This window comes from Sapajus apella, unplaced genomic scaffold, assembly GCF_009761245.1.
Source record: "Sapajus apella isolate SASKATOON/1434 unplaced genomic scaffold, GSC_monkey_1.0 scaffold10, whole genome shotgun sequence".
In the NCBI taxonomy this organism is placed as follows: domain Eukaryota; kingdom Metazoa; phylum Chordata; class Mammalia; order Primates; family Cebidae; genus Sapajus; species Sapajus apella.
Window position 1 is genome coordinate 2,941,197 of NW_022436950.1, and position 17,506 is coordinate 2,958,702.

Consider the following 17,506-nt stretch of genomic DNA (forward strand, 5'->3'; position numbering starts at 1 on the left):
GTGCCCTGAGCCCTGCTGTGCTGGGACAGGGCTAAAACTTGGGAGCATTGTCAAACTACAGCACAAGCACTGGAGACTGCTCTTCTACTTTGCAATAATATATCCATGTCCAACAGGCGGTGACTGTTGCAAGGCAAACCAATTGGACTGAGCTTTTGCAACACTGCCATTATCACCACTCATTGCTGTCACTTTCTTGCAGAAAGAAATGTGTTCTGTTGATGACTGGCCTCCTAAACATCATTAGAACAGTATTCCTTTCTCACTGTTGATACATTTCCAAGATACTGCTGTATTGACAGGTGGTTCTATTTTAGCTGCTGAGATCATGCCTTCAAGTTCTCAGAATCTGAATCATAGGGTAGATTTGTTTCATCACAGGTGGTACTTTTTGTTGACTTTCTTTGGAAATCCAAAGCCACATGGGTCCTGGAGTTCATTCCCTTGTTTATGGCTTCGTCTTTCTCCGCCTCACCAATTTTTGGCAGGTCAGGCCAAGGGCTCACACTGTGTACCGTCTTCCTCATGGCTGGGCCACAAGATTTGAACTCCAGCTTCTCCCTCTGGGCCTGACTGGCCTGACCTCAGGCAGGAGGAATTTCATGACAAATCCATGGGCCTGAGCTTCAGGTTTCCTTTGAACCCACGTAGCTCCTGTCCTTGACTGGCAGCCTCAATAACTCTCTGTGGCTCTCCCTGTACTTTTGCTAAGTGGTCCATCTGGATACTAATCCACTGCTCCATTCATGGCAAAGTCGCATCACTCATCAGCCAGACAGACTCTCCTCTGCTATCAATCTTCAGGTGGCAAGGCTGAGAACATTAGATCATCCTCATCCCTGGTTTCTTTATCTCTGTGGGAAAGATGGAATTCCTGTGCTACACAACAGACAACCATAAATCGACTTGCAGAGCCCATGGGAGCACCTGGGGAAAGAGGAAGATTAAGACAGAGATACAAAAGCTCAGGCCTTGGGTTGAGCTGATTCCAAAGCTGAGGATACCGCTCAGGGCCAAAGCCATGTTTCCACCAGGTCCGAATGTTCCTATTAGATTCTTTCTCACTTTCATGAGACTCTGATCTTCTTTGCCAAACCCTAACATTTCGCATGACATATCTTCTTTTCTTCTTCTTTTCCAAGTCTTATTTAGAAGCAAGGGCAAACATTGTGTTATCTGAATGCAGGCACACAGAGACAAACTTTAGGATGTTTAGCTGTACTGTTTTCTCCTCTTCGCTCTTAAACTCTGTCACACCTCAAAAAAGAGATGATGCACTCCCGTCATTCCTGTTCAATTGATGGGTGGTTTAGGGGTAAATAGTTACCCATGCTTTTAAAATCTGGCAAATGATATTTCCTGTCCTCATTTCTATTTTAATTGTGGTAAAAACCATATAACATAAAATGTACTCTCTTGACTATATTTAAGTGGACAGTACAGCAGTGTTAACCACATGCACCCTGTGGCACAACAAGTATCTAGAACTTTTTGATCTTGCAAAACAGAAACTCTACACCAATGGAAGAGTAACTACAACTTCCCCTCCTCACAGCCCCGGCCAGCACCGTTCTAAGTTCTGTTTCTAAGACTTTGACTGCTTTAATGCCTTTAAATATCTTTAAATAAATGGAATAAATACCTTTAAATGAATACATGAAATGATATCTTTAAATAAATAATGGAATGAATTAAATGAAATAAATACTTTTATATAAATGGAATTATAAACTACTGTGTTTGTCTTTCAGTGATTGGCTTATTTCTCTCAGCATAATATCCTCAAGTTTCATCCATGTGGTGGTAGATAAAAGGATTTCCTTCTTTTATAAGGCTGAATAATATTCTTTGTATGTGGCATGTATAAGAGCGTAATACAGTAGGCCAGGAGCAGTGGCTCACGCTGGTAATCTTAGCACTTAGGCTAAGGTGGAAGGATCTCTTGAGCTCAAAAGTTCAAGACTGGCCTGCACAACATAGCAAAACTCTGTCTCTACTAAAAATACAAAACTTAGCTGCGTGGGGTGGTGTGTGCCTGTAGTCCCATTTACTCAGGGGGCTGAGGAAGAAGGATTGCTTGAGCCTGGGATGTCGAGGCTGCAATGAGCTGTGATCATGACACTTCACTCCAGCCTGGGTGACACAGTGAGATCCTGTCTCAAAAAAAAAAAAGAAAGAAAGAAAGAAAATTACAACATAAGTGGTGTAATAACAGTGCAAAGTCCTAGAAGAACTGTAGGGATAGCAGTTAATGAATTCAACCAATATTTATTATATACCTACAATGATACAGACAGGCATTTTGCCATATTCTATGCTCATAATGTGGCTGACCTTCACAGTCCTGGAAGACGGTTTGTGATAAAGTGGACTTGGAAATCTATAATCAATTTCATAATTGCAAAAAAAAAATCCTATATATGTATATATTTAACCAAGAAAGAAAAAAAAGCAGTGCACTAAAAACTATAAAACACTGTTGAAATAAATTAATTTCCTTATCTATTCATCTCATCTATTGAAGGACATTTAAGTTGTTTCCACCTTTTGGATATTATGAATAATGCTGAAATGAACATGGGTATGCAAATATATCTTGAGATCCTGTTTTCACTTCTTTTAGATATACCTAAAAGTGGGATTGGCAAATTATATGATAATTCTGTGTTTAGTTTTTTGAGCAACATTCATACGATGGAGGCTCTCCATTGTTTAGCTTTATTGAAGCTCAAAAATCATATATATGAGGTTTTATTTCTGGGCTCTTTATTCTGTTCCATTGGTTCATATGTCTGTCTCTATGTCAGCATCACATTGTTTTGATTACCTTCATTTTCTAATGTTTTGAAATTAGAAAGTGTGAGGCCTCAAGCTTTGCTATTTCCGCCTCCCCTCATTATTGCTTTGGCTGTTTAGGGTCCTTTGAGAGCCCACATGAATTTTAGTATTGCTTTTCTATTTCTGCAAAATATGCCATAGGGATTTTGATAGATATTCCACTGAATTTGTAGATTGCTTTGGGGAGTGTAGCTATTTTAACAATATTAAGTCTTCAAATACATGAACATGGGATGCTTTTCCATTTGTTTTTTTCTTCATTAATTTCTTTCAACAGTGTTTTATGGTTTTCAGTGCACAGATATTTGCTTTCTTGGTTAGGTTTATTTCTGAGTATTTTATTCTTTTTGATGGTATTATAAATGTGATTGTTTTCTTAATCTCCTTTATGGATCGTTCACTGTTAGTGAATAGAAGTGCAAATGATTTTTGTTTATTGATTTTATAATCTGCAACTTTGTTGAGTTCATTTATTAGTCTTAATAATTTTTTAAAAATATGTGGAGTATTTAGGATTTTATACATACAAGCTCATGCCATCTACAAACAGAGTTAATTTTACTTCTTCCTTCCAATTTTGATGCATTTTATTTACTGTTCTTGTCTAATTGCTCTGGTGAGGCCTTCCAGGACTATGTTAAACAGGAGTAGTGAGAGAAAACATACTTACCTTTTTCCTGCTCTGAGAAGGACAGCTTTCAGTTTTTCGCCACTGAGTATGATGCTAGCTGTAAGTTTTTAATATATGGCCTTTATTGTATTTAAGTAATTTTCTTCTATTCCTAGCGTGTTGGATGTTTTTATTTTAAATCATGAAAGGGTGCTGAATTTTGTCAAATGCTTTTTCTGTATTAATTAAGATGATTATGTGTTTTTTTCCCCTTCATTCTGTTAATGTGGTATGTCACATTGATTCGTTGTTTTTCGTTGAAACATCCTTGCATTCTAGAAATAAATTCTACTTGGTTATAGTGTGTAATCCTTTTAATGTGTTGTTGATTTGGTCAGCTGGCATTTTGTTGAGAATTTTTGCATGAGTGTTCATCAAGGATATTGGTCTGTATTTTTATTTTCTTGTAATGTCTTTGATTTTGGTTTCAGGGTAATAAGGACCTTATAAAAATGACTTTGGAAGTGTTCTTTCCTCTTAATTTTTTTGAGAAAAGTTTGAGAAGGATTAGTCTTAATTCTTCCTTAAGTGTTTGGTAGAATTTTCCAGGAGAGGCATCTGGCCTTGGGCTTTTTTTCATGGGAAGGTTTTTGATTACTGATTCAAACCCCATGCTAGTTTTAAGTCTGTTCAGAACTTTTTTATTGCTTCATGATTCAGTCTTGGTGGATTGCATGTTTCAGGCCTTTGGAGGTGCCTTTGGTTGCTGCTTCAGAGGAGTAAGAACTTAGCAAAATTAGACACTGAGAGGAATAGTTCAGTGCTCCCAAAGTGTACAGCTTGTTCCATAAGATGTGAATAGCTATGATTGAAAAAAGATGCCATGAAGTTATGTTTTGAAAATTCTGGGTTAAATCAAGTACAGCAGGTTTCTTTATTTTTTAGAACTGCTGTACATTAAAGTATATTGTAATTGTTCCAGAAGGAGGCTTGATAGTTAGCACTTTCCAAACTGTTTGGCTCATGGAACACCTGTTTTTCCCCTTAGAGCATCTCATGGAATGGGTGTTCCATGCAATGCATTTTGGGAAGTGCTGATGAAACCAACCTTGTTGGAGAAGGGTAGAGTTCACTTACAGTCCATTCGGCATCAGGCATTTAGCAAGCAGCCTGCCACGTGCTCCTCACAGAGGGCTGGAAGAGAGGCATAGCTCTCATTGTCCTCATGTTATGGAGGAGGAAATGCAGGCTGTGAGCAAGTCCACCACCTGCCTGAGGTAGGGTGTGGTGGGTCAAGGATCCAGACTGATCTGATTCCAGGCACCTCGTCTCTCCCCAAAATCACTGACTCCTTTTCTGATTCCTAAAAAGCCCAAATTCAGGCTGATGAACTTGATTGCAAAGTTGCTATGGAATCATGGAGTTTTCAAGGAGAAATAAAAATGTTCTTTTTATCCTCTCATCTCATGAACCCTCAGTGTGGCAGGTGCCATTGAGCACCATGGTGTTTTTGAATAGTTGTGAGCCTTGACCACTTACTGTCTGCACCCCAATTTTTTTCCCGTAAGGATGAGGATCAGCATCTACCTCTAAGGATAATGTAAAGATAAATAAGAGAAATAAATAATGTAAAGATAAATAAGACAAGACAAGATAAATAAATAATGTAAAGATAAATAAACCTCTGTTTCCTCCTCTATGACACAAAGACAATGATAGCCACGCCTCTCTTCCAGGCCTCTGTGAGGAGCACCTTATGAAAAATTTTGAAAAACTGCAATTAGCACATAGTAGATGCTGAATAACTTTTGATAACATGGCATCAAAAACAGCGGTTTGATAACATCCTAGCCTACTTGTGTCGCCAATGCCCTTGTTCCCCAATACTATTACCCAAACCTTTGAAAAGGGAACCCCTGACCAGAGAGCTCCTAACTGGGAAACCCCTGGCCATTTTGAGTAAGAAGAGTCGCTGACGTGCACATCAGTGCAAAATGAAAATGAGGAGCTTCTTGTTCAGACGTTTTAAGAATTCCAAGATAGCAATACCAAGACATCAAACTGAGCATGGGACCCTTCTGAGCACAGGGTCCTATGGGCAGTCCTGGCTGTCTCTAAGAAAAAGCTGAGGGAAACTGGAATCCTGTGTCAAGGAGAGGAGAAAAAAGATGCTTTCCTGGCCAGGAGACTTCAGCCTAGACAGAAAGACCTAGGCCAGCTCTCTGGAGGGGTCTTAAGGGAGACCCTGTCCCCCAAGCTGATCTCTTAGATTGGAGATTGGAGAGTGAAGAGGCTGTCACAAAGTCTTGAGGTAGGAAGAGAAGGTGTTGGCAGGGGAGAGGTCTGATGACACACATACTACTGAGCTTATGTGAACGTGAACTTGGCTGGCAGGGAATCCTGTGTGTAGCCCCCAGAGGTTGTGGGTGTGGGAGGCTGCAACAGGGCAGTTAGCCTCCAGGTCTGGCTTCACAGTCTTACTAATTAAATCACCCTCGGCTCATTCTATTGTGAGACTGGAGTTTGGCATATGGCAGATTTTCCTTGGAGGAAAAATGCTAAATAGTAATAGAGAAGATGGACAAGGCTTGACATAGTCCGGGCTGCTGTGGTTGGGTTGCGCTTGGTGTGATTTGGGCAAAGCCCGTTCTCTCCATAAACTGAAGCTTTCCTCTGAGGTTCTTTTAAACACGACTTACAAACTTAAGCTGGGTGTCAAAACCTGACACATTTTGTGTCTATCAGTGCCTTTGCTCCTGACCCATTTCCATTCTGCTGTTTGCTTAGGAATATGCTATTTCCAAATTGCTGCCTATGTTAGTTTGGGAGGAACAAAAAGGTTTAATTGCATAGCTTTTGGCTGTGGCCAAAGTAATAGTCACTAGAATAAAAAATTCTCATTTGTATGTTTAATCAAAACCATCTTTCATAATGGATACATTCTTTGTCATTAGTAATTTGAAAAAGAAAGAATATTTTTAGATTGTGGAGAAACTGCTATGAACACCTGTTATTTAAAAATGTAATTGTGTTCTTTGAACTATGTTTAAGAATGCCCAGTGAGGAAGGTGAGCAGTTTCATTATACGTGATCTATGTACTGCCAACAAGAAGAGGTCTGAGGTCACCTTAGACAGAGAGCTCTGCCTATTCACTTCTCATTCATCTATTCTTTACCTCCCTCCCATTTCCCCCCTCCCTTCCTCCCTCTCTTCCTTCCTCCCTTCCTCCCTCTCTTCCTTCCTTCCTTCCTTCCTTCTTCCCTTCCTTCCTTCCTTTCTTCCTCCCTTCCTTCCTTCCTCCTTTCTTTTTTTCTTCCCTCCTTCCCTTCATTCCCTCCTTTCCTTCCTTCTTTTTTTCTTATCTTCTTTTATATATGCATATATGTGTGCATGTATGTATCTAAATCTTTTTTTTTCTGTCTAGCTATCACTCTATCATCTATTTATCATCCATCCTTTTGCTGCTGGTCCAAAGAATGAATCAGATACAAAGTCCTCTTGGAAGTCTAAAAAGGAGGTAAAAAGCATGGGATTTTGCATAATGAGAGTCAAAAACTGATCATTCCCTTTGCCCTATTTTCTCTTTTAGGTTCATATTTGGTGCTTAGACAAATTCAGAATGAGGAAACATCGGCATTCGCCCTTAGTGGCCGTCTTTTGCCTCTTTCTCTCAGGCTTTTCCACAACTCATGCCCAACAACAGCAAGCAGGTAAGAACCAAAAACGTCCTTGATTTTGTAAAAAGGAATGGCATTCTTTGATTTTAGATCTTAGACATCAGGAGCTGTCAGAGAGCTTAGATATGTTTTTAAGGTAGCTAAGCCATTTATTACAGGACAGTCCGATATGATAGTTATAGGGTTAACAGAGCTTTTCAGATACTCTTATCCAGTGACAGATGACCTGTTTTTATTAAAACTTGGGTTCAGTATCTTGGAATTGGCTTGAAAATGATTTGTTTTTACATTGGAAGTGAGCGGAAAGTTTGTATCTCAAATGTTTTACCACCTGGAGGGATTTTCCACATTTCTGGCACTGGCTGGTCCCTGAGCACATAAAATAGGGAGAAGTCAACGATTGAGAGTCAAAACTATTTTCCCTGAAAAAAAAAAAAAACAAAGATCACCCTCTCTAATTCCAGATGTAGAAAGGCATTTTCACCTAGGCTCATGGGATCTTTAAGATGTCTGTTTCCCAAAATGAATTAAAAACATGGATTCTAATTAACCCTACTGAGAATTTGATTTCAGAGTTTTAGAAAAGTGGGAAATGCTTCATGCATTGCAAGCTGGGAAGGACTGAGGTGGGTCTGTCTCCCTTTTCTTGACCTGGAGAGCTGGGCCTGTAAGGGATTCTCTCACTAGGCCAGGTTGCTCTTAGCTGGAGGGGAGTCTAGTGTCACTTCAATGGAAGAAGAACATGGGTTGAGGCATCAGGTCAGCCCGAGGTAAGTAGAGTCCAGGAGCAAGCCCAGCTCACAGCTGCAGGAGGGCACCTCCTGGGGCCACTGACAGCCCAATACCCCGAGTTCCTACATTTGAGGGAGAACTGGATTCATCTGGGAATGAGATAGATGTTTGACCTCTATGAAGACTTTTCTGGCTCTGTAAAATATGCAGTAACTAGAGTACCTTTGTTCATGCTCAAAAATCTGGAAAAAATAAGTCCTTTCCTTTCTCTACATTTACACAGGTCCTCCTCACTTAGAGAACACGTATTTATTATATTTATTTTTCATGCAAATTACCCAAAGCATTGGGGGTTAGTGAATAGAAAAAGCAATTTTCACTTTTCCTTCTGCTGAGGCCCAGTTTCATATTCCAAACTAAAGAATGAATTTATAAAATGATGGTTGGTTATCTGTGATAAGACTTCCTTCTGGTTTAATCAGGTGGGTCTTGGGGCTCAAACTGACACAAGGAATCATGCTTGAGGTAAAGACAGCCCAGGAAATAGTTTCCCCAATCTGGAACATGCTACTGGCCCATGCGTGGTGGTCTCTGAGTATGGAGCTTGGGCTAGTGACTGGGTGCCAGCAGCTATTGAGTGCATGGGCCCACGTCTCCGGTTCGCAGGTAAGTCAGTCTACCCTCCTGTATTACCAGTGAGGTGTGCAGTGTTTAGCAACAGTATAGCGTAAATGAAATTTGTTTAGGAAGGCTTTGCACTGATAGGAAGTAATTGCTTAAATGGTAGAAAAATCTAAACCAATGTCTTTTTTTAAAGATGTCAAAAATGGTGCCGCTGCTGATATAATATTTCTAGTGGATTCCTCTTGGAGCATTGGAGAGGAACATTTCCAACTTGTTCGAGAGTTTCTATATGATGTTGTAAAATCCTTAGCTGTGGGAGAAAATGATTTCCATTTTGCTCTGGTCCAGTTCAACGGAAACCCACATACCGAGTTCCTGTTAAATACGTATCGTACTAAACAAGAAGTCCTTTCCCATATTTCCAACATGTCTTACATTGGGGGAACCAATCAGACTGGAAAAGGATTAGAATACGTAATGCAAAGCCACCTCACCAAGGCTGCTGGAAGCCGGGCCGGTGACGGAGTCCCTCAGGTTATCGTAGTGTTAACTGATGGACACTCAAAGGAAGGCCTGGCTCTGCCCTCAGCGGAACTTAAGTCTGCTGATGTTAACGTGTTTGCAATTGGCGTTGAGGATGCAGATGAAGGAGCGTTAAAAGAAATAGCAAGTGAACCGCTCAATATGCATGTGTTCAACCTAGAGAATTTTACCTCACTTCATGACATAGTAGAAAACTTAGTGTCCTGTGTGCATTCATCCGTGAGTCCAGAAAGGGCTGGCGACACGGAAACCCTTAAAGACATCACAGGTAATGGCAACGCCACCAAGCTATGCCCTGCCCTGCTGTTCTTGGGAGATGAGCTTGGCAACTGCTGGCCTTAAAGCAACAGCTAGGATGGCGGGCGGGCCAGGGAAGAGATGAATGTTCACAGGTTTAAAAACAAAGGTTTGATTTGGAATATTCTTCCACAGTCTTCTTCCCAAATAGGGCATTCACCTACATACAAGAAGAGCTTGTTTTTTTTTTAAACAACTAAAATTTTAACTCTAAAAAAACCAATATTCTAATATCAGGATCCCACAAAATACATTTGCTTTCATTAGAAAATAAAGCCCCAGAGTAGTGAGGTGAGCATCTGATCAAATCCCTCTATCTGGCATTGAGATATGTTTCCTTTAAGAAAAGCTCCCTGTTGAACAGGGCATGAACTGGGAGGGGAACAAGGGCATCTGTTTTTGTGTCCAGTGGCTAGCAGAGAGCTCCTCTCTTCTTCTCCATGGAGGGAGTGTTGGTAGGATCAGAATTGCAGCAAACCTTAGCTATGATCCAGTCTAGATCAGTTTGGAAGAAATTGAGTCCTGGATGGTTAGTGAGAGCCAGAGCTGGAGGCTGTGCATTTGGACTATGGGTCTGGTCTTCTTACTTGTCCTCCACGTGGTAATCACGGCTGTGCCCACAGAGACTCTTCTAATTCTAATGATACTGATGAGACCCACTCTCATCAGCAAATACTGAGAGCATGTGGACATTGCATCGATGTGCTATGTGCAGTTGCATGTATGGAGCTAATTGGCTGACAAGTTATTTAACTAGTCAAGGCCGTTAGCTCTCCTTCTAGGGCTAAGTGCCTAAATGACCAGTGGGGAAGGAATTTGACAAGTGAAAGTTCAAACTGTACCATACCACAGCAACTGAGATGAGTGCCCAGAGCTTACTCATCAGTGATGGGCAGATCAGAGGGACCTCCCCTTGTTAGGAAATAAGTCCATGCTGCCATTCGAGAATTGATAGCAGAGAATTCTGGGTGGAATGAGCAGGAAATGAGGGAGGAATCCAGGAGAGAGTTGTGCTCCAGAAAGGAGATACGTAAGTCTTCTGAGATGGAGGGAGGGGATAAGAAAGGGGGCTTGTTTCCAAGATATTCAGGAGGATAAGAGGCATATTGACAGAGTTCAAGTTGAGTTGACATCCATCATCTCAATAAAGGCGGGAAGCAGTGGGATTTGGAGGCCTGAGGGGACTGAAGTTATTTCTGAAGAGCTGCTATAGGGATGTGAAGAGGCGTCACAAAACATTCAGGAAGCAACTGCTGATTTGCAGTGGTGCCCAGTTGCTATCAGAGATTACGAGCATTAGCATGGATCCTTGCTTTTCTGAAGACATCTCAGGCACTCCCAGGATCAAAGAAGTTCCCAGAACTGAAACTTGCAAAGAGGGAACCACAGAGAGGACAGAAGAAAACTTTCTCGGTAAGGAAATCCAGGGTAGTACCTAGTAAATTTCTAAAATAGCCTGCCACAGCATCCTGGCTGGGGAGCTAGTGAGAGCCGGAATGGGCCAAGAGACCTCTGAAGAGACAGAAGATGAGAGGCCGGGGCTTGGAGGCAGAGCCCTAGAGACAGCTGAGTATGCAAGTCAGGGACACTGCTGGTGTGTAGGACACCCGAGGGCCAATCACAGGGCTGGAGGAGTTTCCAGTGGTGCTCAGTGTGGTCCTCAGATGTGTAGGAGCCATAGACAGCCAGCCACCGGGGAAACCAGAGGTTGGTGCTCAGAAGAGTTGTCCATGCAGACGTTAAAGTCTGCAGATGACCACAGAGTCTTCTGTGTGGGCGCAGGCTGAATATGACAGAACTAATCATGTAGGAAGTGGAGAATCTCTTGTGTATTTAGCAGTCATGAGGAAGTGGATGATTCTTTGAATCAAAACCGAATGAGTGGGCAACCACATGGCATAGAGGAAGTGATCATAGGAAGCAAGATTTATGAACAGATTTTTCTTCTATACTTTTAAAAATGGTTACCACCAAGAGGGCCGGGCCATCAAGACAGGAGGGAGGAGGTGAGGTGACTGATGGAGAGTCAGTCTCTCATTAATACACGAGGATAGTGGGGCAGGAAAAAGAGAGTTGAGGCTTAGAGGCAAACATCACTCAACAGGGCCACATGGGAGGGACAGCAGAAGAATTGCAAGATTGCAATCAGAATAATGGAGCAGTTGCAGAGAAGCAGGACCAGATGTCAGTTTTTTATAACAAGGATTCAGAAAGCAGGAGCTGAAGAGAGAGATGACCTAACATCAGCAGAAAGGAACCAGCTGTCTTGGGCAGGCAGAGCTTGGTTAAGCAGAGGGTTTCAGAACTAGCCTGCCCCAGAGTGTTTCAGAAGTTTGTTCATAAAATGATTTTCCCAGTGGTTACCCCTGATTTCAGCTTACCCCTGATGGGGCTGGCAGTGCTGATGCCCTTACCAGTGGGTCTACTTCTCAGTAGGAAGGAGTGAGAGGCAGTTCAAGCACTGAAAAGTGTTCCCTGCTTCCAAATGACAGACCTCACCCCTGGCATTGCCACACAGGCATCAGTCCTGCCAAAAGACAGGAAAAGGTGGGTGTCCCCGAGAGTATCCCAAACCAAGCACTCAGGTGACCAGAAAATAACAGGAGGGTATCTATGGTGCTGCTTGCTGCCATAGTCTCAATATCATTAATTCCCTGATCCATCACATTTCTGAATATAGGGGTAATAACAAAGACCTACCAAAACACAGTGAAAGGGGCTGGGTGCGGTGGCTCACACCTGTAATCCCAGCACTTTGGGAGGCTGAGGAGGGCGGATCACCTGAGGTCCGGAGTTCGAGACCAGCCTGGCCAACACGGTGAAACCCTGTCTCTACTAAAAATACAAAAAATTAGCTGGGTATGGTTATGGGCACCTGTAATCCCAGCTACTCAGGAGGCTGAGGCGGGAGAATTGCTTGAACCCGGGAGGTGGAGGTTGCAGTGAGTGTAGCTCCCACCACTGCACTCCAGCTTGGGTGACAAGAGTGAAACTCCATCTAAAACAAACAAACAAACAAACAAACAAACAAACAAACAACAGTGAAAGGAACCAGTAGAGAAATGGAATATCTTTTTATTGACATTCTGTTATACTCACAAAAAAATAGCTGAGTTTGCTTTTATGTTTAATGATTATGCAATGGACAAACAATGAGATTACCATCGTGAATGCTAAACGAACCTACCAACATACTGTGTTTCCACACGGATGACAAAACCTTTGTTTTTATGCCAAGAAAACATCTCTGTCTTCTAGCGTCCAAGCCACTAGCAGCGCCAGGGCAGACAATTAATCCATTCATGTTGTCTTTTCTAATTAACATCACTCGGCAATTCCCCCTAGTGCCACGTCCCGCTGCATGCTCCACGGCAAAAACATAGAGTAGTAATCCCAGAAGGGCAGTAAGTCTCTGCTTAGAGTTTCTTGGAAAGGCAGTTAGAAGGGCATTATAGAGATTGCTAATTCGTTAGGGCTGCTGCTTCTTACTACCTGTCTGCTAGGTAACCTCCCCACAGAGTGTTCTTGATTGTTAAACACACATATGTGTAAAATGTGAACCATCACCACTGCTGTCAATGAACTCTACTCAAATAATCAATCTCTAATGGTTGTGTTTTTAAAAATCCCTCTATCATTCTTTAAAAAATGGATATAACTGAGATATAAAACCTTTCTTTTAAACAAAAGCTAAAGGTGACAAAGAGTATTTTGACATCAGCTTTCTTTTCTCCGTAAAGGATGAAGATTTTTAAAATTTGTGAAACATACCTATAATTTTGTGTTTTGCATAGGAAATAAGAAGTGAACGTGTTTTTCTTAATGAAAGGAGGCATCACATGAGCTAAGAAAGGCATTGTGCCCACACCAGTGAGCTCAGGGAAAGAGCCTCCAGGGATGTCAAAGGAAACTGTGAATTTTCCTTGGACACTGTAAAACTTTTCCATAGAAAATGCCACAGAGGATGTGATGCACAAAATCTAGAAGGGGAAATCCAGACAACTTCAAAGCTTTAAATTTTGCACAGATCTAATTATTCGTAACATTAACATTGGTCATTGGTCTGCCTTGCTGTACACAGAAACACATGGCCCCTGTGTGCCCTTGAGGCTTCAGCTTTCCTGAATAACAAAGCATGCCCTTGTGTGTCCCATTATTGTGTGTGCAAGATGATAATGTTTTTATTCAGTGATGACAAATTATCCAACGTGTTTCTATGGCCACTGTAGATGTTTAGTCTTTTAGAAGAGAAAGTTCAAGGATTTTCCCTCAGGGTTCATTTGTCTTATTTGCACTACTATAAATTTCTATCAAAAAGTAAGTTACAAATGGAGAAGAAATAGTGTTACCCTGAAACTTAGGGATTATTTTTTTTTAAAAAATTGACTGTATTGATAATATTGAATCCTTAAATGTCCTGATATGCTGAGGAAGTAGCAAATCCTCCTGTGTCCTTCGAGGTCATTGGTTTAGGCCTGGGAAATGTTGAGAAATTTTGTGTGATTTGTGGAGCCTCTGCATTATGCAATGATGTGGGCCATTTCTATGACCTTCTGTGTAATTCACACCCCCTGGCACCATGCCTTCTCAAAGATCATTCAAGAATCTTGATATTTTGGCTGAACAGTAGCAAATGTTTTGGGTTTTAATCAACGGCTCAGTCTTATATAAAACTTTTGTGTGGCAATGACTAAAAACACAAGATCTTAATTACTACAGCACAACAATTATCCTACTCATTATATGTTATAAGAAGGATTGTGATAGCAATGTTGCCAGGTGAATATATTTCCCTGTGCAAAGAATTAATCTGCAAATATATTGTCAGGAACTTTCGTGTATATTAGGAAAGAAAAAGAGCAGTTCCAACCCCGGCAGTCTCTGTTTCAGTTCACACAATGAGAAGCACTTGAGTAAGAATGTAATTTCACCAGATCAGAACTCTTCAGTTTCTGAGACAAGCTTTGGATCCTTTTCTACAGTGAGAATAAAAGCAATTTGGTTGGCACAAGGAAACATTAATTTTACAAATAAAATGTTCACTGTCACTGAAAAGATCAGGGATCATAGTGAATGGTCTTACCTGTAATATTACCATTATTTAAAAATGATACCTTGAGTGTAGTTTTCTGGAATCCCAGAATATAAATACATAAGCCCACATATAATCTTTTCTTATTTCTAACACATACTTAAGTTATCAAAAACATTGGCTAGAATAATTGTGCTCCTCCTTGAGTTTAAATCAGCTGAATTTAAAAGTTTGAATGGAGCCTGTGAAATCTCTGGCCCTGGCTTATAGATTTCTTGATTCCTATTCCTCTCTCAGGCTGCTGTACAGCCACATTCTCAGTATGAGGATGAGAATTCTCTGTTCACCATTATGGGGGAGAAAAGAGGTCTTGGTCAGCTGTTATTCTGTCCTTTGTGTAACCCAAGGATAATTCTGATTAGGGGTTTATTTGATGCTTGTGATCTTGCTAGGTAACTAGTTTAGGATGTCATAAAAACAAGGTTGGATAATTATGTCATGACTGGTTTCATATCACTCTGCTTAACATTGTTCTGCATTAGGTGACTGAATATAGAGGCAATGACAAAATAAATGAACAAAACATCCTGCCCAATCCCAGATCTGCATTTGAGTTTTATGCAACTAAATAGCATTCGAGAAAAAAAAAATCAAACAAAAATTTCATCAAAATATTTTTTACATGAAAACTTTAAATGTAGTTTCAGTTCTGATTCACAAAGGTGCACGTACAAGGTCATCTTGGTTTTTAAAGAAAAGAAGAAGAAACAATAGCTGCCTAAGGCATTGTGCAGCATAGCTGGCTGAGGAATCACCAAATTGTGACTCTGTTTTGTAAATGTGAATTTGTATAAAAAATATTCTAATCATTTGAGGAGGCAGGAGAAATGACAGAAAATTAGAAATCATCTCTAAAGTTTTGTTCACCTACTCATTGATTGTCCCCTGCAGGTTTGGTAGTGCACAATTCCATGCAACTATCTTTCCCTCCCAATTTAGTGGAAATTTCTAGAATATTGTACCCAAGAATCCCCTTTCAGAAAAGTGAATATGATGTTTGGAAATTTATGAAGATGGCACAAATGGAAAACTGATATAAATTCCCCTTTCTACATCATAATTTCTAAAAGGTTGCCTCTTATCCATTCAGAATGCAGAACTGAAAGAGAATGTCACATTCCTTCATCAACATGTGTTTTGTTTGCCCGTATTTCGTGTTTCTTATGGGTTTCCAAAGAAACATGTCAGAACACTGAATAATGCATGTGGTCACTTGTTCTAATGCTTTCACATTTTTTTGCATTTCTTTCTTTTAAAGCACAAGACTCTGCTGACATTATTTTCCTTATTGACGGATCAAACAACACCGGAAGTGTCCATTTCGGAGTCATTCTCGACTTCCTTGTAAATCTCCTTGAGAAGCTCCCCATTGGAGCCCAGCAGATCCGAGTGGGGGTGGTCCAGTTTAGCGATGAGCCCAGAACCATGTTCTCCCTGGACACCTACTCCTCCAAGGCCCAGGTTCTGAGCGCAGTGAAGGCCCTCGGGTTTGCTGGTGGGGAGCTGGCCAATGTCGGCCTCGCCCTTGGCTTCGTGGTGGAGAAGCACTTCACCCGGGCAGGGGGCAGCCGCGCGGAGGAGGGGGTCCCGCAGGTGCTGGTCCTCATCAGCGCCGGGCCCTCTAGTGACGAGCTGCGCGACGGGGTGGTAGCTCTGAAGCAGGCTAGCGTGTTCGCGTTCGGCCTCGGAGCCCAGGCCGCCTCCAGGGCAGAGCTGCAGCACGTAGCTACCGATGACAGCCTGGTGTTCACGGTCCCGGGATTCCGTAGCTTTGGGGACCTGCAGGAGAAATTACTGCCGTACCTTGTTGGCGTGGCCCAAAGGCACATTGTCTTGAAACCGCCAACCGTAGTCACGCAAGGTATGTATGCCCTTCCCACGGGCCGTGCGGGCGCGGGGTGTGGTGTGTGATGGTTTTCCTGCACGTGAGGTGGGCACAGGCGTGGTGCGCCGCGGGAGACGCTGTAAGTACCCGCAGGCCAGTCCGTCCCGGAGGAGCTGGGTCCTGTGTGTCACCTCGGTGATTGCTGCGGTGTGCAGGGAAGCTAAAGGCCGGGGAGTGAGCGGAAGCCCTTGGGAGAGTGTGAGTTGCTGAGAAACGGTGCTTTTAAGGCTAACTCCACAAACCTGTGGCTTTGAGATTGTCGAACATCACCGTGTTAACTGCTTGTAACCCAGTCGTCCTAAAAATGGGCTTGAGGGGCTCAATACAGTACTGAGACAGTTACTCCAGAACCATGGCATGGGCCTCCAAAAGTCAGTGTGTTAGAAGTGTGCTCACATGCAGAGCCTCCTTCCAAAAGCAAGGACGGAGTGAGGGTGTCTACTCAAAGTCCTTCCGTTCTAGGGTGTTGAGAGGTACACTTCCAAAGGTAAGACATAACAGTGCACTCATTTGATGGAGTAGTTATGATTTTTCTTCCCTGTGTTTATCAAGCATAGGAGTAATTCTCTTGAGTGGCAATATTAGGATACAGGCTCAAATGGAGGGCCTTTGGCAAAACTGTCAATTGCAGTGGTCTAAAAAAACAAAAATCCAACCATTTGTTATAAGTCACATAACAAACATAGGAGGTGTGGCGGGGGCATCAGGATGCACAGCTCTCCCTACCTGTTGAAGTGTTTTCTGAGACATCAGTCATTTTCAGACCTATCAGTTTCATGACCTAGGTCAGGCCAATAGGATGCCATTTGATAAGTTAGGGACACAGTGGCCCCCAACAGTTTCCAGAAACACACAACTTGCTTCCCGGTGTTGCTTACACACTGGAATGCTCTAACAAGATTAGTGCTTGAATATAAGATCTTGTTCTTCATTGTCCTTCCAGGGTATGGGCTCAGTGAAAATTGGTGAATGGATACTGAGGATCCTATAAGACTCTGATTATCATCTTCACCCAATCATCTAAATTTTCCTGTGTGAAATAACACACTGTCACAGCTCTCATTTGCGAACTTTAGAAGTAAAGGCTGGGTTTACAACATAAATATTGTAATAAGATACTGCATCACCCATTGTATCAATTAGGGGTCCAGGGAGGTTTTCCTTTGAAAAAGGAGTCACAATAATTTAAAAATAACCCTTTTGGAGA

At 41.9% G+C, this 17,506-nt stretch overlaps 1 protein-coding gene across 6 annotated transcripts in view; it reads left to right on the plus strand.

Moving 5' to 3' along the window:
* Positions 1-17,506, plus strand: part of COL6A3 (collagen type VI alpha 3 chain) — a 90,118-nt gene that overhangs the window by 10,243 nt on the left and 62,369 nt on the right. For 3 of the 6 annotated variants that reach the window (XM_032277822.1, XM_032277823.1, XM_032277824.1), the window contains exons 2-4: positions 7,039-7,159; positions 8,676-9,293; positions 15,673-16,275. In XM_032277822.1, coding sequence (XP_032133713.1) covers positions 7,069-7,159; positions 8,676-9,293; positions 15,673-16,275 — 1,312 coding nt within the window. In that variant the 5' untranslated portion in view covers positions 7,039-7,068. The remainder of the gene's footprint in view (positions 1-7,038; positions 7,160-8,675; positions 9,294-15,672; positions 16,276-17,506) is intronic. The other 3 variants (XM_032277827.1, XM_032277828.1, XM_032277826.1) reach the window with 2 other exon arrangements.